The sequence below is a fragment of the Lycorma delicatula genome, chromosome 4 (genome assembly GCF_047948215.1).
Source record: "Lycorma delicatula isolate Av1 chromosome 4, ASM4794821v1, whole genome shotgun sequence".
Taxonomy (NCBI): Eukaryota; Metazoa; Arthropoda; class Insecta; order Hemiptera; family Fulgoridae; genus Lycorma; species Lycorma delicatula.
Window position 1 is genome coordinate 68,030,624 of NC_134458.1, and position 22,800 is coordinate 68,053,423.

The 22,800-nt window shown below is 30.1% G+C and overlaps 1 protein-coding gene across 1 annotated transcript in view; it reads right to left on the reverse strand.

Annotated features, from left to right (window-relative positions):
- Positions 1-22,800, reverse strand: part of LOC142323501 (uncharacterized) — a 222,737-nt gene that overhangs the window by 172,367 nt on the left and 27,570 nt on the right. The window contains exon 2 of the mRNA XM_075363238.1: positions 632-680. Within this exon, the coding sequence (XP_075219353.1) occupies positions 632-680 (49 nt within the window). The remainder of the gene's footprint in view (positions 1-631; positions 681-22,800) is intronic.

Below are 22,800 nucleotides of genomic sequence, written 5' to 3' on the forward strand. Positions count from 1 at the left end.
GTATAAAAAAGTAATTTCATTATGGAATAATTAATAATTTAATGCTGTCAGTTAATAACCGGTCGTCTTATAGGACTAATACACATATTAAACGACCTATAAACGACAAGAAATCATAATATTTATAGTTACTTTCTACATTTAGCCAAGGTGCGCTTTAAAATCTCGTTTCGGTAAAAAAATAACTATTAAAAGTTAACATAATAAACTATATGGTTCTATAATATATTGACAAGAAATAAAAAGTACTACAACAATATTTAACATAAAACAAATTAATACAAAATTATGTAACATAGCCGACGATGTAGTTGAGCAACACGCATATAGCTACACTCATATAGGCCATAACTCGTCCGCACGCGGGGTTGACATTCATATTGTATAATAAACTGTTTATGATATAAATCTAATATAATAAAAATAATAATGAAAATGTAATAAAAATTTACCGCACGTATGTTGAAAAATGTTTAATGAAAAAAAAAATCACTCGGGTTAAAGTAAATATTTTATCACTGATAAATGTAAATTTATTTTAAATATTACCATCTGTACTAGAGTCGACTTTTAATACATTTTTTATTTTAAAAAAATTTGTTTTATAATGTCTAACATAAATTAAATGTACCTGTCAGTATCGTCCAATACCAGAGATTACATCCTCTTGCATTTGACATCTGCAAAAAATATAAAATAAATAAACAATGGTAATAGTAATAATAATACAATAATGATTGGTTACTAATTTAATTAAATCTTAAATATAATAAATAATGTACTCATAAAATTATTTTTTTTTTTTTTTGTATTATTTAACTCTTTTATTTATACATATATATATAATTAACAGTGTTAAAATGTGTGTACAAAGAGTAAAAGTCTATTTTTACATGTGGAAGGTCGACAGATCGAGGCCGATCCGGTTAAACGCTAACGCTATTGGTTTCTTTGTTCTATCTCCCTTTGACGGTCTCTCGATTAAATAAAGCCGCACTATGTGTTATGAAGACTTACAGATCTTATAGTAATATTTGTATGTGGTATGACTGAAACGTACAGTATCGAATTACCATAACGGTCAATTTTTTGTTGCAGTAGGAACAAGAAATCGACCGACAAGTGATGTCGAAACTATTTGCCGGTTTAAAATCATATTGACCTCGATAAAATCAGTTCATTAGATTCGACGTACTTCAAACGTATGTCGGCAGAAAAAATTAAAACTCACAACGGGTAGAACAGCTCGTTTACAAAAAAGTAATCCGTTCCGATTAATTTTTTTTTTTTATTCCTGCATTTGTAATACTAATTTATTTCAATTTTTTCCGTGGAAATAATTCAGAAGTCGACGTAATTTTAATCGAAGTGATTAAGCAAGAACGTTTCCGAGACGGATATAATTTTTAAAGACCCATTTATCAAATAACAAGCAGATTTGACCGAGTAAATGCTTTGGCCGAGTAAACATTTTTATAAAGAAGGAGAGCTTGTTTCTTGAAAGAATAATTTCGCCCTTCCCTGGATTCGTGTAGCACAAGAAAGAACCCGAGCGAACTGTGAACTATTCACCCCCTTACCAATTAAACAGTAAAGATCTGTTATAAGATTCAATTTCCTTTCATCGTCTATTTTTTCTGTGTTGTTTTCTGACCGATCATGTTTCTTTATCAATAAATGATGGAATACCGGACTCTAATCTAAGAAAAAAATGCTCTGATTTTCAAGTCTGTGCTAGAAAAAAGTAAATTACAATTTTTTGTAGAGAAATTCCACGTTTCTAATGATAATTTATTTTTTGAGCTTTGAAATTTTACAATTCATGTAATTAAATAGTGTTACTTCCCTTTTTTATGGTGTATCGTGTAAACAATGTTTTTATTTCGATTATATATATATATATATATATATACACACATTTTTTTTTATCATTATTATTTTTCACCGGAGCGGAAAATTTTCTGAGTATGTAATTTAAATAGCCGTTCGGAAAAAGGTAATATATTAAGATTTACACCAATTATATATTCTTTTAAAATTATCTTACCCATAAAATTAGTGCGATATATTTCTTTTTGAAATTAAGTACGCCCTAAATTGAAACAATATTTTTACGAACTCGTGAACCCAGGAATCACTTTACTTACATTTTGTAGGTATTAGCAGCTTTTAACCGAATTAAAAGAGAATTTATAAAAAAGTATATTAAAAACTAGCTAGTTTTCTATTAATTCCTGACAATGACGTGTGGTTTAAAAGAGATACGTCGTGAAATCTAGTCAAATTTCACTCAACCTCTAAATTAATAAGTCATTTCATTTTAACGACAGACCTCCAGATATCTCGTCGATTTAATGCTTTAGAAATAACCTTTTTTGTTTATTCAGAAGTATTAGCTTTGAAAGAAAAGTGTACGCTGAATACTACCGTTAACAGATTGTAAAACAGTTGTTAATTGTTCGTCAAAGATAAACCCGTAAAGCAGACGCTATTAAAGAGCTTAACCGTTATGATCTTAACAAATGAATCACGGTTAGGGGCAACGAGCTACATTACAGAAGGTATTCTAGGCATATTAAAGGAAAAAAACGCTCGGTGGAAGTCTAAAATTAAAGTGATTTGAAGAAGACATACAAATTTAAAAAAAAAATTAGAACAAATATAGTAATAAAATAAACTATTATCTTCCAGATTATGGAAACGTATTTATATTTTTGGAAGACTTTATGTAATAAAACACTTCATGGAAGACTATGGTGTCACGGTGCAACCTCGAATACCGAGAAAGTTCTACAGATCTTGGCATCGGTATTCTCCACATGAAGAACCTCAAAATGATCAGATTATACCTAAGAAGTCAATAATGAAGTAGAAGGGTGAAGGATTTGGATAAGGGATGACCGATGGGAGGAGAAGCAGGACGAAATAAATAATTTTATTATTTTTCATTTTCACCAGTCGTAAGTACATTAAAATACCAATTTACTTGAATGTACTGGAAAAATATAACATTTTGTAGTATATTTACTATAGTGTGTATATATTTACTATATATATATATATATATATATATATATGTGTGTGTGTGTGTGTGTGTGTGTGTGTGTGTGTGTGTTATATGTAAGTTTTTTAACGTTTCAAGTTAATTTTCCTGTAATACAATACTTACGTTTTCTCATAAAAATTAATTTATAGTTAATTTTTTAACAGTAAAATTTTATTATTTTTATTTTAATCTTACTCTTACTTATTTTCCAGTTGTTTATTTCTTCTACATACAATTAATAAAGAGATAATAAGTGTACGCACACTCGCATCAATGCAGATATATTTTTTACAAATCGCCTTTACTAATAAAAAAATCTATTTAACCAATTAAAGTCGAGTGATAATATTACTTAATTACACGTTAAGAAAGATTTTATTTTCTTACGAATATTTTTAAATTATTTCATTATGATTAAACAAAAATAAATATTTTTAAAAAATATATACAGAAATTTAGTAATTAAAAATGATAAAATAGGTGAAAAATTAAATATCCAAGTCGTTCATACATATAGAAATTTATTAAGTAATAATTACAAGATATTTGTAATACCTTGTAACAATAATCCACAGAATGAGAACTTCAATAAGACCGGTTTAAAATTAATTAGACACCGAAAACTGATCTCTGTATTAGAACTGTTAAAAAAGAAAACATTATATTTGTATAATATTTCCTTCTTTAACTATGATGCTTATTAGTACGTATACTTTTGTATACCTCGAACAGATAAAAGATTTGAAATAGCGTAAAAAAAACTTTTCAAAATGTTGTACATAAAAGTAAATTCTATACATAGCAAATAAAAAAGAATAAAACGTTTGAGTAAAAAAACAAAATAGCCAGTTAAACCAGCCCTGACACTATTCTTGTACACGACCTCAAATAAGAAACTAACTTCACACGTTAATAGAAGAAGAGGCCGACTGTTAATTTCTCAGGAAGGAGATATATTCACATGACAAGATACAAAAAAAGCTGTATTTTTCTATACCCATTAATTACATTAACACTCTAATCAAATAAAAAAATTATAAAAATAAAATAATATTATTAAGGTTTAAAACAAAAAATAACACTTCTTTCTTTAAATTAATTAAGAAAATTTGGTTAACCGAATTTTAATTTTTGTATGGATTTCATTTTATTTTTAAAAACATGGTTTAAGTCTTTTTAGCTAAAATCTTTTAATTGCAAGTGATTTTGTAATTAAAAAAATTATAGATGCACGCGCGCACGTAACGCAAAATACACACACACACACACACACACACACACACACACACACACACACACATATATATATATATATATATATATATATATATATATATACCCTTATACCATTATGGAGATTAAATTAAGCAAATATCAGTTAATCGGCTAAATTACTCTACGAAAGCTTTCGTGGGTCTTACACTATCTGATACTACATAGTTCAGTTAATCGTTCAAACAGCACATTTCGGTAGAATGTTTTTTAAGAATAAATGAAAATATTGTTTACACACGTAGTAAGTTAAAATGTAAATTATACTATGATTAAAAATCTTATAAACATTTATGTATGTACAGTAACTTATACACAGTTCATTGACGCAAGCTGTTGTATTTCACGTCGATCGGTTTGATCTATTTAGGACAGACTAAATATATTTTTATATAAATGCACAAAAACATATATACGGCTAAATCGGATACGGCTAAAATCGAGCAAAGTAGAAATAATAATATATCATCAACATTGTAGGATACATATGACCGAGAAAATATCTGGTTCTACGGATGAAGTCGAAGGAAATAGAACGATACCAGTCGACGTAAAAAAAAAAAGATTTCGAGAGTTATTATTATTTGTAAGAGCATGAAAATCAAGCATAGTATAAATAATTAATAATATTTCTCTATACTCTAGCCGACAGCGATGCTGCGGGCAAAGCGAAACGATAAACAGTTATTATTTCTGTATTATTATTATTATTATTATCCGATCTTTTTGATGCGAAATTTACAGCACCGTACGAAACGATATGTCTTAAAACAATAAAAAGCTGAATTATACACTAGCCGATTTTAAGTATTACTGTAAAATATTCGCAGATACCTACGATTAAATTCGAGTGAATCCTGTTAGCTCATTGTAACCCACTGGGTTGGTCTGGTGGTTAAACTTGTCATCGCAAATCAGTTGATTTCACAGTCGAGAGTTCTAAGGTTCAAATACTAGTAAAGGCAGTTACTTTCATATGGATTCGAACCCTAGATCGTGCTTACTGGTGTTCTTTCGTGGTGGTTGGGTTTCAATTAACCGTAAATCTAATGAATAAACAGAAAAAGAGAGTAGTGTTACCTCATCGTAAACTCAAAAAGTAAATTAGAAAAAATAATTTCGTATATGTATTTATTCCTTTTGTCCGTATGCACGATAATTCTTCAAAGGTTTCATCCAAATATCAGTAAGACCATCGGATAATTTCGAATAGATTTCAATATTACCTCATCAGAATTAAAAGATAATTTCGCTGCAATATTATTACAGAAATTTAAAAATCTTGTTAGGAGAACGGTAAACTGTTAAGACTGTACAACGGTCACTTTTTAAGATGATCTTACGTTCAGTTCTTTTATTATGAACAAATACTCCTGTTCATGAAAATGTTTTTTTAAGTAAATTCGTAAATAACTTTTATCTAATTAACTGATTATTTAATTACAAATAATACTAGAATGTATGACTGATATTTCCGCATTTTTATGTTTACGATATGCGATAAGCCCGTCATTATTCGGTGAACACATGAATTTAATTATGTAAAAATTATTCTGAAGAGTAACGATCGCTATATAATTAAAACATAAATAAAATAGACGTGTAAACTTAAAAACATTCAACTGTAAACCGTGATGTTTAACTAATTTTCCCTTTAAAATGTACTCAATTAATATATAAAATTTTATAGCACTATAGAAAAATCAAAATATTATAAACGGTTCACGCCTCAAGGGACCTCACATGTATTGTAATTTCTTTAATAATGAAAAAGGAATTTAAAAAAATTTCAGTGTAGTCAATTTAGAAAGATGTATATAGTTTAGAGTACAGAATTGTTGCCGATATAAAACAGAAAATTTATAGATTATATTGTAAAATTACAAAATATCTTTATGGTTAAATAATTTTTCATTTTATTCATGAATTATTAAATAATTTCACGTTAAACTAACCTTCCGTGTGATGTATATAAACATAGCCGGTAGTTATCTAGATATTATTAAAAAAAAATCGCTCGGCAGTTTCACAAATTGTTCTAAACATTTGTACCGCATAAAACAAAAACACGAATCATTTATAAATATGACGTAGAATTTCACATTTACTGGATAATTATAATCATAAAAAATTCCTCTCGATGTTATTGAAAATTCCATAATAAATAATCATAGTGAGAGTGTAAGTTTCAAGACCTAATTTAATACTTCACAAATTTACCTGTGTAGACATCTATTAAGGAGCTGTTAAACTGTAATCAAGAAAACTGATTAATACTCGAAAACATCACATCACTTTTAAAACAGAATAAGATAAAAGTGATTTTACAGACTTGAAGTCAGTTGAAACATACTAGATAAGAATACTGGATCTAGATGAGAAGATAAAATTTTATTAAAAAAACAACACACCTCTTTCGATCCTTACTAAGTTTAGTATTACGAAAGAAGAGGAAGAAATAAAGGATTCATGATATCTAATGGTAGATTATGAGAGAACAGTTACGCAGGATTATCAAATATTTTTTTTTTAATCTTTAAACAATTTTTTCCAGAATTATCGACTGCATAGAAACGAAGTTTGATACCTTATTCCTAAAATCGGTAATTAACCATTTATTTTGGGAAATTATAGGATTATCAATTTAATGGAATCCGTTATCAAAAATTTTTTAGTCTTTTTTGTATGCATTTTTATTTCTGCTGTATTTTACTCGTTGTAAAACATTGTAGAAATGTGAAAGTTTTACATTCAGTTCTTGTGTATAATGGGGAACGGTTGAAACAACTTAAAAATTTTATCGTTTAGAGCTAATATCGACCTTAATACTTGTATTATTAGCATGGACATCATTTTTTGTTTATACAGCTGAAGATTTTACATACTTATGAGCTTTAAAATGCAAAATAATAATACAAATTAAAAAAAAACTCTTGCGCAGTTCTGAGCAAGCAGAACGACTTTTCGTTATTTTATTTTATTTGCCCTGCTGAAATTTTTTCGACTTTTAGATGAGCGTAACTAAAGAACGACTCAAACAATCTTCATTAAATTTTTACATGCACAACTTCATACACACTACTACAGCATATCTATGTAAATTTAAACGAAATATATAAAGTAGTTTTGGAAATTTTCGAGCCACAAAATTTTATACATAGGCCTATAAATAAATAAATTTTTTATATATATATATAAAATATATAAGGAAACAACTAATCGAATGGTATTTTCGTACTCATCAATCCTCAAAACGTAAAGAAAATTAATTTTCTCCCCACCAACCCTACTGTACTACCGAAAGTAATACCGTACTTTTCTTCGAAAAGTCAGTAAAAAAAGAGCATTTCAAACGTCTGAAATCTTCCAGTTACCTACATTCACAGCTCAAATAAAACTCTGAAGATTTGTGTTAATTTTCATATAAATATGATAATTCTACAATCGAGGTCACAAAATGGGACAATCGGGTAAACTCAACACAGAGACAAACGGGTAAAGTTGGGGTACACGCTTTTAATATTAAATAGTCAATCTTCTAATCCCTAAGACCTCTCAAAAAGGAAAGAAAAAGTCAAATTTTTGTTTGATTAAGCTTTCGACCGTTCCAAGCAGTTGTCATTTCTCTATAACATCTCGTCCGTAAACGACTAATGAATAAAAAATTATTTTACCAGTCGATGAACACGAACGAGACACAAATAAAAAGATCAAAGTTAATTTAAGAAACTGTTACGATACGGTGCCTTACATTTGACAGTCGGTCAATACTGGTGAAACATTGGCAAGAGCGTGGAATAATGTTTCAAATAAAATGGTATGCAGAGAGACCGATAAACACATCATGAAAATGTCAAAACATAAAGAAATATTAGGTTGTGCCTACCGAAACAGTCGATGAAAGTATTGTCTTTGACGATAACGATTCCTAGTTCCAATTTACTCATCTCCGAAGAATACCAAGAAGATCCGGAGCCTTTATTAGACTTCCACTCGCTCGTTTATTTCTACGAATGCGCCGGAACGATAAGTATTTAAGTAAATTCGGGCGTGTGTGTTGACGTTTAATGCCATTATGTTTTTATAAAAATCGGTTTTGAGGAAACGTTTATCCCATTTAACCTACCACTACTATCTCGTGATAAGTAGTATATAGTATAAAAACTTTATCGAGGAACTTCTGAAGACGATTAAGAGTAGTGTTTAACAACGTTATGAGATCCCCGAGTTAAAAAAAAAGATATAAAAACCAAAACAAACTATATTATAAAAATTATTAAGTTTAAGTTTTAAACCTTTTTGGAGTTTAATTAGAAATAAATATAACGACTAGTTTGAGAATAGTAAGGAGGTTATCTCTTGGTTCAGGAGTGATAACTTTTTATTTATACAGAAGAAGAGGTGAGGTCGAATATATCCAGGAAGGTTTCGTGACGATATTGCCGTGTTTTTCCTATATAATGTTTAATTATCTTTTATAGCTTTTTTTACTTTTTTATGCCCCTAGTCGGTGGTATGATTAAGCCAACACGATTAATACATTGAAATCGGTAATTAAATTCTATGAAATGATACTATAATTAACAAATTTGTTTCATATGTGAACAAACTTATCGTCATAAAACATAATCTCATTGTTGTTAGTTTAAAGTAAAAGTTCTTCCACTCGTAAATTTTTCATGTGAATACATACATTATATGTCGTCGTATCACGAAGATACATTTGCTATAAATTCTTATAATTAACACGATGCTTCCGGGAAGATATGCGATGCGAACCGTATTTGAGGTATTAGCGAGTATACTTCCCTTCTGATTCGAGCTTAGATTATTTGAGCGTAGATCAAATAATTATTTTATTATTTCCAGCGTAGATTATTTTGATTCCAGCTTAACTATTCGGTAATACCATGATTTCTATAATAAACGAAATATTCTCTTCGGTTTTATAATAGAAATAATAACAATAAAGATAAAGCGGTGTTAAAAATAATACTATTTACAGTTACTCAATATATTACTATTAAATAAATAAATAAAGGTTGTGAACAAACTAACATACTGTGGCGGCTACCGATTACTAAATAAAACGAAAAAACTAAAAACCGCAGACCAAACTTCATAGTCGTCTACAATAACCACACAATGTCAACAAAAGTAACTACAACGCTGTTTAAAAAGTTACATAACATTTAAGTAATAACAATATAAAATACATTCTTTACGAACATATAAAGTAGATGAAATTATGTACGCGTGTACCGCGTTTTTGTCTAATAATATTTCGTGCGCGCAAAAAAAAATCGTGAATTACAAAAAAAAAATTAAATGTTTGTAATTCCAAGTATTATTTATCGTTTAATTCACCTACAATGTAAATACAAATATTCGGAATTTCGTTTACAATTTGAATAGTTATAATGAATAGTTATAATGGAAGTTATAATGATTTTATAACTTCCACGTACGTTGTAGTATAACGTATGCAATAACGAATACAAATAACATTTTTGGTTTTTTGGATTTAGGTGGTCATGAAATGTTAAACGAGTAAAAAGGGAAGTTAAATTCGAAGTCGTCTCGAAGAAGTGGGAACCACTTACTCATTAAAGTGGTTATTATCTAGGACATTACTTGGGAAATTTTAACGACGCCATTACCAATCTGTTTACTTTTTTCGGTATGAAATCCTTAAAACTTCTAAGGAGTGATTTAAATATGTTTTTAAACTACAGTATTATTTATATATTTTTTATTCTTTGTTCAAGATTTAAAAAAAGATCGTTTTTCGATATATATTTAATACTCGGTATTAAATACCGGTAAAATCAGTTTTTGCATCCCGGCCGAATTGGAAAGAAAACGTTTTTCACAGGCAGAACGAAATATTAAAATTAAAAAACGTTAAATACAAAAACGATGTTTATGAATAAATGTAAGTAATTTAGTACAACAAATTAACAAAAAAAAAAACTAATGTGACGTGTTAAGTTTTTTACATTTCCGTATTTTCCATTATTCAATTCCTTATAAAAAAAAAGCTAATATTGAAAAACGTTTTGCGGGCCGCATAAATTCATTACGCGGGCCAGATTCAGCCTGCAGGCCGTATGTTGGCCATGCCTGGGTTAAATACCGGTTTTAATACTATACTTTTAAAAATATTAAAATAGTTAAAACCGATGCGGTGTATGTAGCATAGACCGACTTTGATACCTTACGATGAAATACGCTCCTGTATAAATACCACATGAATGTGAACTTAAAATCGTTTCAACCATTAAATGTTATATTAAAATGGAAAACAAGATTGTAACGCACAATTTTTCGTGGATAATATGTGACAAACGTGCAATATAATCGCTTATAAAATAGGAAGTAGATTTTAAAATATAATTATGTATTTTAAACGTTTAAACTATTTTCAGGTGTAACTTTTTCACCTACAGAATCGAAACTCAGAAGTGCTGGCGATTGAATTGCGGAATGAATTCTTCCTACCGTTGTCATTGATAGTATCGACGACTCCGGTTATTCTGATTTTAAAATCATACGTGTGAGTGGCATCTAGACTATTAGATTATTTCTAAATTACTGCATTCTGAATTTCTAGATTCATTCGGATGTATACTAATACTTATAAGCAAAAACTTAAACTGAAATTAACTGTCTTCATGTAAAATATTTTCTATTTCCGTTAAGATTATCATAATTGATTTGAGTGTTATTTTCTGCCTTTCCTAGCATTGTCACTAACGTTTTGTAGTTGGCGCATTTCGGAATGTTAAAAGTAGTTTTGAGAATAGAGGTACTCCGAAATACGTCAACTACGAATGTTAGCGTGGCAATGCTAAGAAAGGCAGAAAATAACACTCAAAGCAATGTCTTCATGTAATTATAAAAATATTATTACGATTCAGTATGATTTCATGTATAATTCTTTGCAAAAACAGACCTTTCGAGCTGCTATAATACAATTGTTTTTGTTATTCTTAACATATATAAGTTACTTCAGTGATTCTGGCGATTCGGCGACACTGTTTTTCTGGTTTGGCTTAGAACGTTGTAAATGCCACGCTGCTACTCCCTTAAGAGCATTTAACTCTAGTTGAGCTGAGGTCCGCTTTCCGACATACTTTCACTATATAAATCTTTTTATAAAAACAGTGATGTCTTTGTAATCGATCCACATGAATTTCAGAAATATCACCTCTGTTTTCTTCCGCAACCAAAGCTTTTCATGGTTTCCCATGAGCGTCATATCAGGAGCTTTTATTTTTCAAGTTTAAAAACATAAAAATAAAAAATTTTAACTGTAGATAGAAAGTTGGAAATAATAGGGCATGGAAATGTTATGAAATTAAGTTTACAAAATACCTTTAACATGATTCATGATTTTTTTTAAATTAAGAAAACAATTTCAAAAGCTTTATTTCCATAACTAAAAAATCTGTCATAAATGAGGTAATAGTTGCACTTTAGGATATTCAGAGCAAATTGAAAGAAAAACTAAAACTAGAATAAAGGAATAATCGGCTCAATAAATATAGAACACCGGATAAAAAACCGCTTGAAAACTGTTCACAAAGATAGTTCGTCAGAAACGTCGATTTTGAAAAACTTAGGTACTAAATGAAACCCACCGGGTTGGTCTAACGGTGAACGCGTCTTCCCAGATCAGCTGATTTGGAAGTCGAGAGTTCCAGCGTTCAAGTCCTAGTAAAGCCAGTTACTTTTATACGGATTTCAATATTAGATCGTGGATACCGGTGTTCTTTGGTGGTGGTTGGGTTTCAATTAACCGCACATCTCAGGAATGGTCGAACTGAGACTGTTCAAGACTATACTTCATTTACACCCATACATATCATCCTCATTCATCCTCCGAAGTAATACCTGAACGGTAATTCCTGGAGACTAAACAGAAAAAATAAAAGGTACTAAATTAGTACATAATTAAGCCGAACAGCTTAATTTATCAAGAATGAACCAGAAAGTTCATTGTTGAACAAGAACAGGAAATCGATATCTAATAGCCTGTTTGAGTTATAAATTTATTAAAAATCCTTTCGTGAAAGTTTTCAATCGTAATAAATTAAACTGTTATTTTCTCCTTTTAAAGTTTGTTCATGGCAGAGATATTTTTTCGATCGGTTTAGGGTTTATATTATCTTTATATTTCTTGAGATAAGTTCTTTCTGTCTACCAACCGCAAAATCGGCGTGCACTAAGTAGTAGTAAGTGGTCTGAGTAGGAGGTTTAAATGAATGGTTTCTTCTGGGATCTCCTGATACAGTAAACCGTATTTTTTTCTTTTATTTATTTATTTTTTTGTTCTAAAAACCATTTGTTTTATAGAATTCGTAAGTACTGTTTAGTCGTCAATTAATACTGTTTACTTTTATCATTGCTTTGTTTTCTAATTTTAATTGTTTTTACATTCGTAGTCTACTGATGGCAGTTGTTTAACAATCGAAATTCATCTAGATTTAAATTATAAGTAAAAGCATTTTATTAAGGATTTTTTTTTAGTGAAATTTTCCTTTCAAATTTATTAGCAAGAGGTTAAATAATTTTCTAATATGTATAGATGCAAGATTTTGTACAACCACAAAGAATCTAATTGCATAATAAACATAATAAAAGGTAATAAACAATAAGCAGACTAAAATATTGGCATTTTCATGAGGCTAATCCTAAGGTAAACCGATAGTCAACGTTCTTAGTCCTTCCAATACCGTAGCGGATATGGACGAAATACTTGTAATGAGCCTGCTAATGACATAGTATTAAAAATACCTAGCAGTTTTACAACACCTGGATGGCAACAAGGAATAAAATATTTAATTAAGAGAACGGTTAAAAAGACCACCTACAAAAAAAAGATTTTTTTTAATTTTTTAATTCCTTCCTCGATTTGTCATTCGAATAATCTTTAGGTGAAATATCCTGAATCCGCTTGCTACCCCGGGATAGTTGTTGTATACGCTGCTACAACCATTAAGCCCGTATATCATAGCAAGATAAGTAGACCTTACCGATAGAGTATGCGATTCCTGATACTCTAGAATACGTTTTGTAGTTTAGTTAGCTTTCCGATTGTCACAAAATCAACAATTGTGTGAAGAACTTCGCTAATAAGAACTTCTCTTCCTCTACGCCGAGGAGAGTTTTCCTTCGTGTAGCCTGAGTTTATTTTTATAGAGTAACTTGTTTTGTGTGTTGAAGAAAAGCACTTTGTTGAACTATACTTTTGTGCTGCTATATGCAAAATCGTTAATATGTAATCTGTCATGTCCGTTCTAAGTAAAGATACTCAAATCTTCCAAGAAACTACGGGATAAATGTGTATCAATTACCCTGCCGAAGCATCCATTTAGTGAATTTATTTATTTTCTTCCGCGGTTTCTGTGCAGGCGGTTCATCCCTTTCTTTTTACCCATCCTTTTCTCTTAACTTTGATTGCATCATTCTGAAGTTTTCCGCGACTTTTTGACTTGATGCATACCGTACTAAAAATGTAGGGGCAGATTTTGTCCTACTTTATCCTCGGTAATCTGAGTTTGCGGTTCGGTGAGCGAGTTCTGATTATAGTAAGGTCGTTACACAAAAATCGGCTTCTCGATTCTGTTTAAAGCAATTGTTCTATACCGGTAGATGATTAATTATACATCCCAGCCAGGCGATTCAAAGTAACAAGTTTTACTCACTACAAGAACTGCTTACGAATCCTTATCGGTTAGATAACTGGAGACTTGTAGAATATCATATGAATCAGTCAAACAAATTTTTTAAACTCTTTTTCTCCTTCAGTTATCGACACCACCGAAGTAAAAACAAAATGGCAATGGCCGAAATATTTTTGATTATTTTCATTATTCTGTTAAAGCAGTACTGAATAAACTTTATTGTTTATACATGCCTACGTTCTAATGGAATTTCATATTTAATGACCTTAAAAGTTTCTTATGAATAATCGCTAAATTTTGTTGAAATTTGACCGTCTATAACCAGAAGTTTACATAAAATAAATGGAAATTAAGTGTATACACATTGGTACCGATATGCTATAATGCATTTTTGTTGCTTTTAAAACAGACCGACTGAACCTAAGGCGACTAAATAATCGCTGCTTAATAACGTTGTTCTGTAATAAACCAAACGATATCGCTTTTTCTAATTACTTAAAGTGATGTTATGTGCATACACTGAAGAATGCGGTTGTTGTCACACGTCTTGGTTATTTCAGTATATTTATTTACACAGGAAAAATTCATTTCTATCAACTATTAAGTAGGCTACTTTAACTGCAACTCCAGTATAATTATATAAAGATTACGTACTATATACGAACTCCATATTCGGTACTTGGTTTCATTAACTACAAACCGTTCACTAAATATGATTATGTAAGTTTATATATGCCCGATCGCAACCTCAAAAGTCGTAACTTCATCATGTTATAGGCCTACATACTAAATAATAATAACAATAATAATAATAATAAAAGGCACATATGTTAAACTATTTTCTAAAACCGATTTAGAATTCAAAAAGTTAAACCATTAATTCTATTATATTATATATTTAGTGAGTTATACGTGAGCTAGCAAAAGGTACAAGGCGTGAGGAATGAGACACACGTAACCGAATAAGAGGGGCTTTCACTTTTACTGCGGTGTAATAATAATCTACTCTCAATCATTCGTCGGTGTAGGTCGCTCGTACCTGTTCCCCCTATTGCTATAAACACGGTTGCACCTAGACCGATTTAACATTTTCATTTCATCATTGCAAACTTACTACATTAGAAAGTCTTAAAGGACTTAAAGGAACCCTTAAAGGGTTCCTTCGTATCGATACAGCAAACAAAATACATAATAATAATAATAAAAGAAATAATCTTGCTTTTTAATATTATCCATTAATTTGTTTCAACAGTTAATTATTATTACAAATAAATGCATAATGATAATCAGCGATAAAAGTGATAGAGATTTTTCTAACAGTCGATCGTTATCAGTAAATCCATTATCGGTAAAAAATATTGAAATGTTTTTTTTTTTTTTATAAAATGTCAGTTTCTCCTTGGAACGAAAGCAATATTATTTTTTTATCATAAATCGCCTGTTCTACGCACTACTTCATTATTTTATAATCTACAATAATTTTAATACGTATAACGGACCGATTTACATCTACTTCAAAGTATGTCCTTCAATCCCCATTATCATTATAACATATTTTAACTTTCGTAATAATTCTTCTAGGTTTTTATCTAAATTTACTTCCTTTTATTTAGTTCAAAGAAGCAAAGGAAAAGAGTTTAAGGCGGCTGGTAAAAACGGATATAATTCTGCCGTTAAATATAATACTAATAATGTATATAATAAATCTAATACTTCTGACGTAGTTTTACGAGAAAAAGAGTTCATCTCAACGGAATTATCAATTACTTTTGTTTTTAATTATCTTATGAAATTATTTTACGATCTTTTACTCTACCTCAAAGATTTTCCATTAATTAAGCTGACACCCGTAACCCACCTGGCTGATGGCCACCGGGAAGATGGGTCCCGGTGGACCCATCTTCCCAAATCAGCTGATTTGGAAGTCGAGAGTTCCAGCGTTCAGGTCCTATTAAAGCCAGTTATTTTTACACGGATTTGATCGTGGATGCCGGTGTTCTTTGGTGGTTGAGTTTCAATTAGCCATACATCTCAGGAATGGTCGAACTGAGACTGTACAAGACTACACTCATACATATCATCCTCATTCATCCTCTGAATTATTATCTGAACGGTAGTTACCGGAGGCTAAACAGGAAAAAGAAAGCTGGCACCCGTATACAATTGGATTTTTATTTTGTAGAAGCGGCCAAACAACTCGTACTATATCCTCGAAGTTTTTTAGGACCGAAGATTTTACATATTTTGTAGGTTTTAAACGCGTATAAAAAATTAGAACCGTAAATAAATCTAGCAATATAAAAAACCAACTTATTTAAAAATATTTGTTCGTTGAAATTGGTGTTAAGATAATAATTATTATTATCTTTTCTACTAAAATCTATAGTTTCTATGTTTAGTACTGCTTATTATTCTTAGCTTCATTTATTTTTTTATTACTTGACGCGTTTCGGAACCACTCCATTGTCAAAACTTATTATACTGGTACTTATACCAGTAACTTTGCCTATTATATTTAGGAATTTAGCTAATTAATGTAGTTTTATAAATAGCTACAATTCTCTACTGCTCGTTCGAGGTTTGTCGTTTATGAAAGTTATAAGGTTTATCGTATGGAAGTAATAATATCATTTAAGTTTATCGTATAAGATCCCTTCTTTGTTTTGTGTTTTTTTCTCGATTTGTTTTATATCTCGATTATGTTTTTTAAAACGTTGACATTTTTGAACTTATCTGAATATAGAAATCCGAATATAGAAATTTAAAGGTACGATTATTATTTTAAAAATCGTTGTTTGTTCTCGTCTATATAAATGTAACGTATAAACTGTATCGGTTTACGACAAGAAATTCTAGTTTTCAATAAAATTATTTATATAAAATATTAGCCTCCGAGAAAATAATCATAATATTAAAATCTTCATTTATTTTCTACAAATATTCGTTATTCAAATAAAGTTATATACCTCGTTTCCACCGACAGCACAAAGAAAAACGTGGAACGGTTCGTTTCATTAAAATCGATGACGATAACAATTTTTCTTTTCGTCCTAGTTTTTAATTCGATATATGGTAAAGATAATTTTTTTAAATTATATTTCTTTCGGATGACAGGCGTTTAATTAAATTTATTTAGTGTATAAAAATTTGTTATCGTATTATTTTAAAATTATAAAATGTTATTTAAAACGTAATAAAAAAAAAAATTAATCATTTTTGTTTTAAATATATACCTTACATGCTTAAAAACTGTATACAAAAAATAAAAGTAATGAAATAGAAATCGATAAAAGTATTTCTAAACTAGAAAATCAAAGAATAACGAATTTTACATGCGTTATTATAAAACGATGTTGAAAATTAGTCGGTTCGATAAGAGTATGAAAAGAAAAATTATCGGAAATAGAAAAATAAAATTCGATCGGCCGTATACTACGAAAATTAGGTTTAATTCGGTCGCATAAATATATGAAGTAAAAATTGTGAAGAAAGATACAATATAAATAAGTAACATATGAATACATGTAAAATATAGTAGAACCCACAACCAACATACAACATACAATGTTTGTGTTTTTTTTAATCAGCGTATGTGTTTATTGAATCAAAATATTTATTTTTATTCGATACGTTTTATTGTAGAAAGCTGTATAGTTACATCTTTTTTAAAATAAAAGAATTGTTTTTCATAAAACGCAAGAAATTGGTCGCCGAGAATATTATAATTCTTCTACCTAAAAGAAAATCACAGTAATCATGATTAATAATTACGCACTCGCGCGTAATCATTCGTTGTGACTGCAGATATAGAAACAATCGGTTCCTTATCTTATTAAACTTTTTTTTTTATAATTAAATACATTTTTTATGTTTTTTGGTTATTTATAAATTAAAAAACGGGAACAGTCGAGTAGAAATTTTAACGGTTTGTATAGTATTAAAACACACTGTTCTTTATTGTTTTGGTTTGTCTAAATCGTGATGTCACTTTAGTTTACAGTCGACAGTTTTTTCTTTTTGTTTTTTTTTTCGGTATGTATTATTTTGTATAAACCCGAATAGAAGTAGTCTTCAATACATATGAATCCTTTTTATCTGCGACTTTATATATTAACTTACTTATGTATTTTTTAATTGTTAATATTCCTTACGTAATTATGTTTTTAGAATATTTTCCTATATTTTTACTTACTTTAGCCGACCTGAATTTACTGATAACGTTGTTAGACTTTTTATCTAGTTATACAAATTTACTAAAATAATTTTATATATTTAAAATAAAACTCGTGTAAATAAATGAGAAAATAAGTAAGTTTCAAATATTAGATTATTATTCGAACAGACGACAAAAGAAACATTTTTAAACGGCGTAGTTTATCTCCTATCACGCCATAAAAAGAATTTTCATCATATTACAATTTACTACTTATTACGATGTGAAATATTTATTGCGATGTATTATAAAAAAATGATTTCTTAAAAATACTAATTTTTAGATTTTTTTTTTTTTTTTAACTTAAAAAATTAATCTGTGTAAACGATCGTTCAAGTAACTGTTACAAAATTATTACTGAAAATATTTGAAGGTAATCATTTTTTTTAACCGATAAAAGAACTAGATTTTATAATGGCTACTTTAATATTTTGAGAAGTTTAAATGTTTTAATCGGGTCACGTAAAAATAATAGCGTTGAAATTTATATTTATACGATAATTTAAAAAAATAAAAATAAAATGAAATATCCTACGTTAAACCGCTTACCCGATCGATCGGTTCGAGCTATTAGAAAATTCGTCGATCTGTTATTAGTTATTCTTCGACGGTATCAGACCCTTATCTAAGTCTATTAAAAAGTAAAGTTATTTTTAACTAATTTTTACGGTTATCGAAGTTTTATTAACGATTTCGTCCTATAAGTGCTTGACCGTAGACTAAAAAGTTTCCCTATTACATTTTAAACAGCCTTAAAAATTAATTAAAGGAAGTATTATTCTAAAAAGAAAGTAATATCAGTTAAACCTTATAAAATATACGATGGGAACGATAGTATCAAAATAATCCGTTAATTCGATCTACTGGCAGAAGGCAATCGAACCAATGATTTAGCCCGAAAACGTTATAAGAACTCTAGCAGATGAGCATCCGTTCCGCTCGTAAGATCGGGTCATTCACTCGCTTCAGGATCGTCACATCGACGGTTTTGTGTAGACAGTCTTGTATATATAAACCCACCGGGATGGTCTAGTGGTGACCGCGTCTTCGCAAATCAGCTGGTTTCGAAGTCGAGGGTTCCAACGTTCAAATCCTAGTAAAGGCAGTTACTTTTATACGGATTTGAATACTAGTTTGTGGATACCGGTGTTCTTTGGTGGTTGGGTTTCAATTAACCACACATCTCAGAAATGGTCGACCTGATACTGTACAAGACTACACTTCACTTACACTCATGCATATCATCCTCATTCATCTTCCTCTGAATTAATACCTGACGGTGATCCCCGGATACTAAACAGGAAAAAAAGTTTTGTATATACGGTACAAATCGCTTTCCCTCCGATTGTAAATCCCCAGCCAACGCGAAGCTTCCTTGTGAAAAACGATAGACCATCCACAGAATTTTTTGACTCGTGGAAGTATCCGGCAGAACTACAAAAACTATTAATCCTACACCTACTGGACTACAGATCACAAACCAATGTGTAAACTAGTTTTTTTTTTCTTCGATGGTTAAAAAATATGATAATTATAAATGTTTCGGTAAGTCGAGGAAAAATATTAGATCGCTCACACAAATTTGTTTACAATTATGTTAATTAAGTAAAGCACCTATAATTATACTTACTACATGTATTCTGTTCGTTGAATTTCAGCATTTATTTTTAAACCCGTCAATTCTAATACAAAACATTATAACATTCTGTTCGGATGTCGTATAAATCCGTATGAATGTAATTATTACATTTATTTATATAAAAACACTCGAAAACCAAAATTAACTTTTTTTACTAAATAAATATATATATTTATACTACTTAATATTAATTATATATTTATTACTTAATAAATATATATCGAGCGTTTATGACCATACTGAGCAAAATTATTGTTCATTTTGGATTTTTTAAAAAATAACGTTAAATAACATAAAGAAATTGATAAATTAATTGCACAAGCTTTGGAATTAACATAGGTATTACCTGTTAAGTATTTCACAAAAAAAAAATTATAAATTAATCGGTTGTATGAGCCGAAATTATCCGATGAAATACTTCGTTCGATTAAAGTAGATCGTTTGATTAAACTATTTATCGTTTGATTAGTCGATACAAATTTTAAATAAGTAAAAAATATAACTTTATGAAAATATTATCTTACAGTTAAGAATAGACTATAGTAACGATTCGAGTTTCCAAAAAGAAACAAATTTCACAAAAAACATGATTAAAAATTTGACTGGAACATTAAATGTTTACTCAATCGAATAATATTTTGTTTAAACCTCTATTTGACTTGTGCAGCGGCTGTCAGTCGGATCTTCATCGATATGGTGTGTACGATACGGTTTCCCTTTCGTCCAATAATCTATCTTTTTTTTTAACTAAAAATAACAGGTGATAAAATTAATTTATCTGAAACCGGTCTAAGCCGAATATATAAAAATCTCAGAGCTGAAATTGTTAAAAACGGTTTCTAAAATTTCTATCAAATTTTCTCTCTTTTAACAATCAAATATTTTCAACCTCAGATCAACATTTTAAACAAATACTGATATAACATGTTTTACTGGTCATAATAACGGCATAATTGTAATCGTTGTACGCCTTTTTTTATTTTGAAAAATAATCATTTCTAAGTGAAATAATCGTATTTTTGGTTTACACGAGCGGTAAATACCGTTACAATTTATTCGATTTATTGAGGGATAATACTATAGTCGAACGAATATAAATAATTTATTACCTACACGCGCGTGCACACACACACTCTGAACACTCCAAGTAAACCCATGCCACTCTCAGCAGACAGAAAGAGCCAAGTAGTAAGAAACGTAAGGAAAAATTACTCTACAGAAACAACAAAACAGTTTTAAAAATAACATCTGTATGCGTCAGGATCGTGCTAATTATTAAACTTAAAACTTATTCTAATAAATCATAACATTAAAAACTAAATAAAACAGAAACTCCCTACATCATGAAAAATATAATGTAAAGTATTTTTTCTTTCCCGATAAGAGAATGTCACACTTAGGACTACGAAAATATAAAAAAAAGCAATTGTTTACATAGAAAGGAAATTCAAAGCATTGAATGATAGCAATAGGTGATATGGAACGGGAAAAGTGAAGCCCAAACGTAATTTAACAGCCCTTTTTTGCACACGGGTAGTTATCGTCCCATCTCTTCGCAATACCGAAACCAGATAGATACAATAGCTAGTGATTCAAAAAGGACTTCACAACTTTAAAAAATTATAAAAATGTAATGAGCTAACATACAGATTCGGTTAAGGTCTCATTTCACAGCAAAATACATCAAGTTTTGACTCAGGTAGTTCATTAGTACCGAATTCGACCGCTAGTACTGTCACCAGAGTTGGATAAATGGATAAATTTATAGGTCCGGAATGTGCTCGCTTTTGTGTTTTCACGATTTGCAGTCAGCAACTGCAGTTCAACGTAATTTTCCTAGAGAGTAAGGTAGAGAGCCTCCTAGTAGGCATACAGTTTACTCTTGGCACCAAACCTTCGTTGAGACAGGTTGTTCTGTTAAACATACAAAATCACCAGGACGCCCACGCATCCCTGAAGCCGCTGTGGAACAACTCGGAGAAAGCTTTGCACTTTGCACGTGCGTTACGTCACGACGAGTTTTTCATTTTTTTACTCCACAAACGACTGTTTGGCCCGTATTACGTAAACGACTGCACTTGAAGCCGTACAAAGTAACCGTGGTTCAACACATTACAGATGACGACAAAGTGCTCGTTTGTGCGGAAATGATAGATAGAATTGCAGACAACGATACATATTTAGATAACGTAATTTTTAGTGATGTGTCAACGTTTCATATCAGTGGCAAGTAGAACACCCATAACTGTCGAATATGGGATGGCGAAAACCCTCATGAACTTAGTAGCACATGCGTGATACCCTATGGTTAATCTGTTTTGTGCCCTAAGCAAACAAAGACTGAATGGCCTGCTCTTCTTCTAGAAGGCAACCGTAAATGATATCGTTTATCTGGGCATGCTTAACATTTTTTTTTTTAATTCCTCAGTTAGATGATGACAAAAATGGACGCCATTGCTATCAACAAGACGGGGTACAGCCTCACTGTCGTCTGGAAGTCCGAGAATTTTTTGATTATTAATTCAAAGGTCGGTAGACTGGTCGTGAAGGTCTAATTGCATGGCCACCTCGCTTCCCAGATTTGATCCCGCTAGATATTTTCTTGTGAGTTTTCATTAAAGATCGGGTTTATGTACCACTTTTGCCTACTGATATTTTTGAGCTAAAACTTCGAATTACCGCCGCAACTGCAGAGGTAACGCCCGACTTGCTATCTACAGTCTGAAATGAAATCGGCTTCAGGTGGAATGTATGTCCCATTCAAAATGGAAACCATATCGATCTAAAATGAATGTTGGATGAGAAACTTGATGTGTTTTCTATAAAATGAGACCTCAATCGAATCTGTATCCTACCTTAATAAATTTGTATATGCTTCTAAAGTTGTGAAGTCCTTTTTGAATCACCCAGTAGTATCGTTTCAAGACACGTCACAATGATC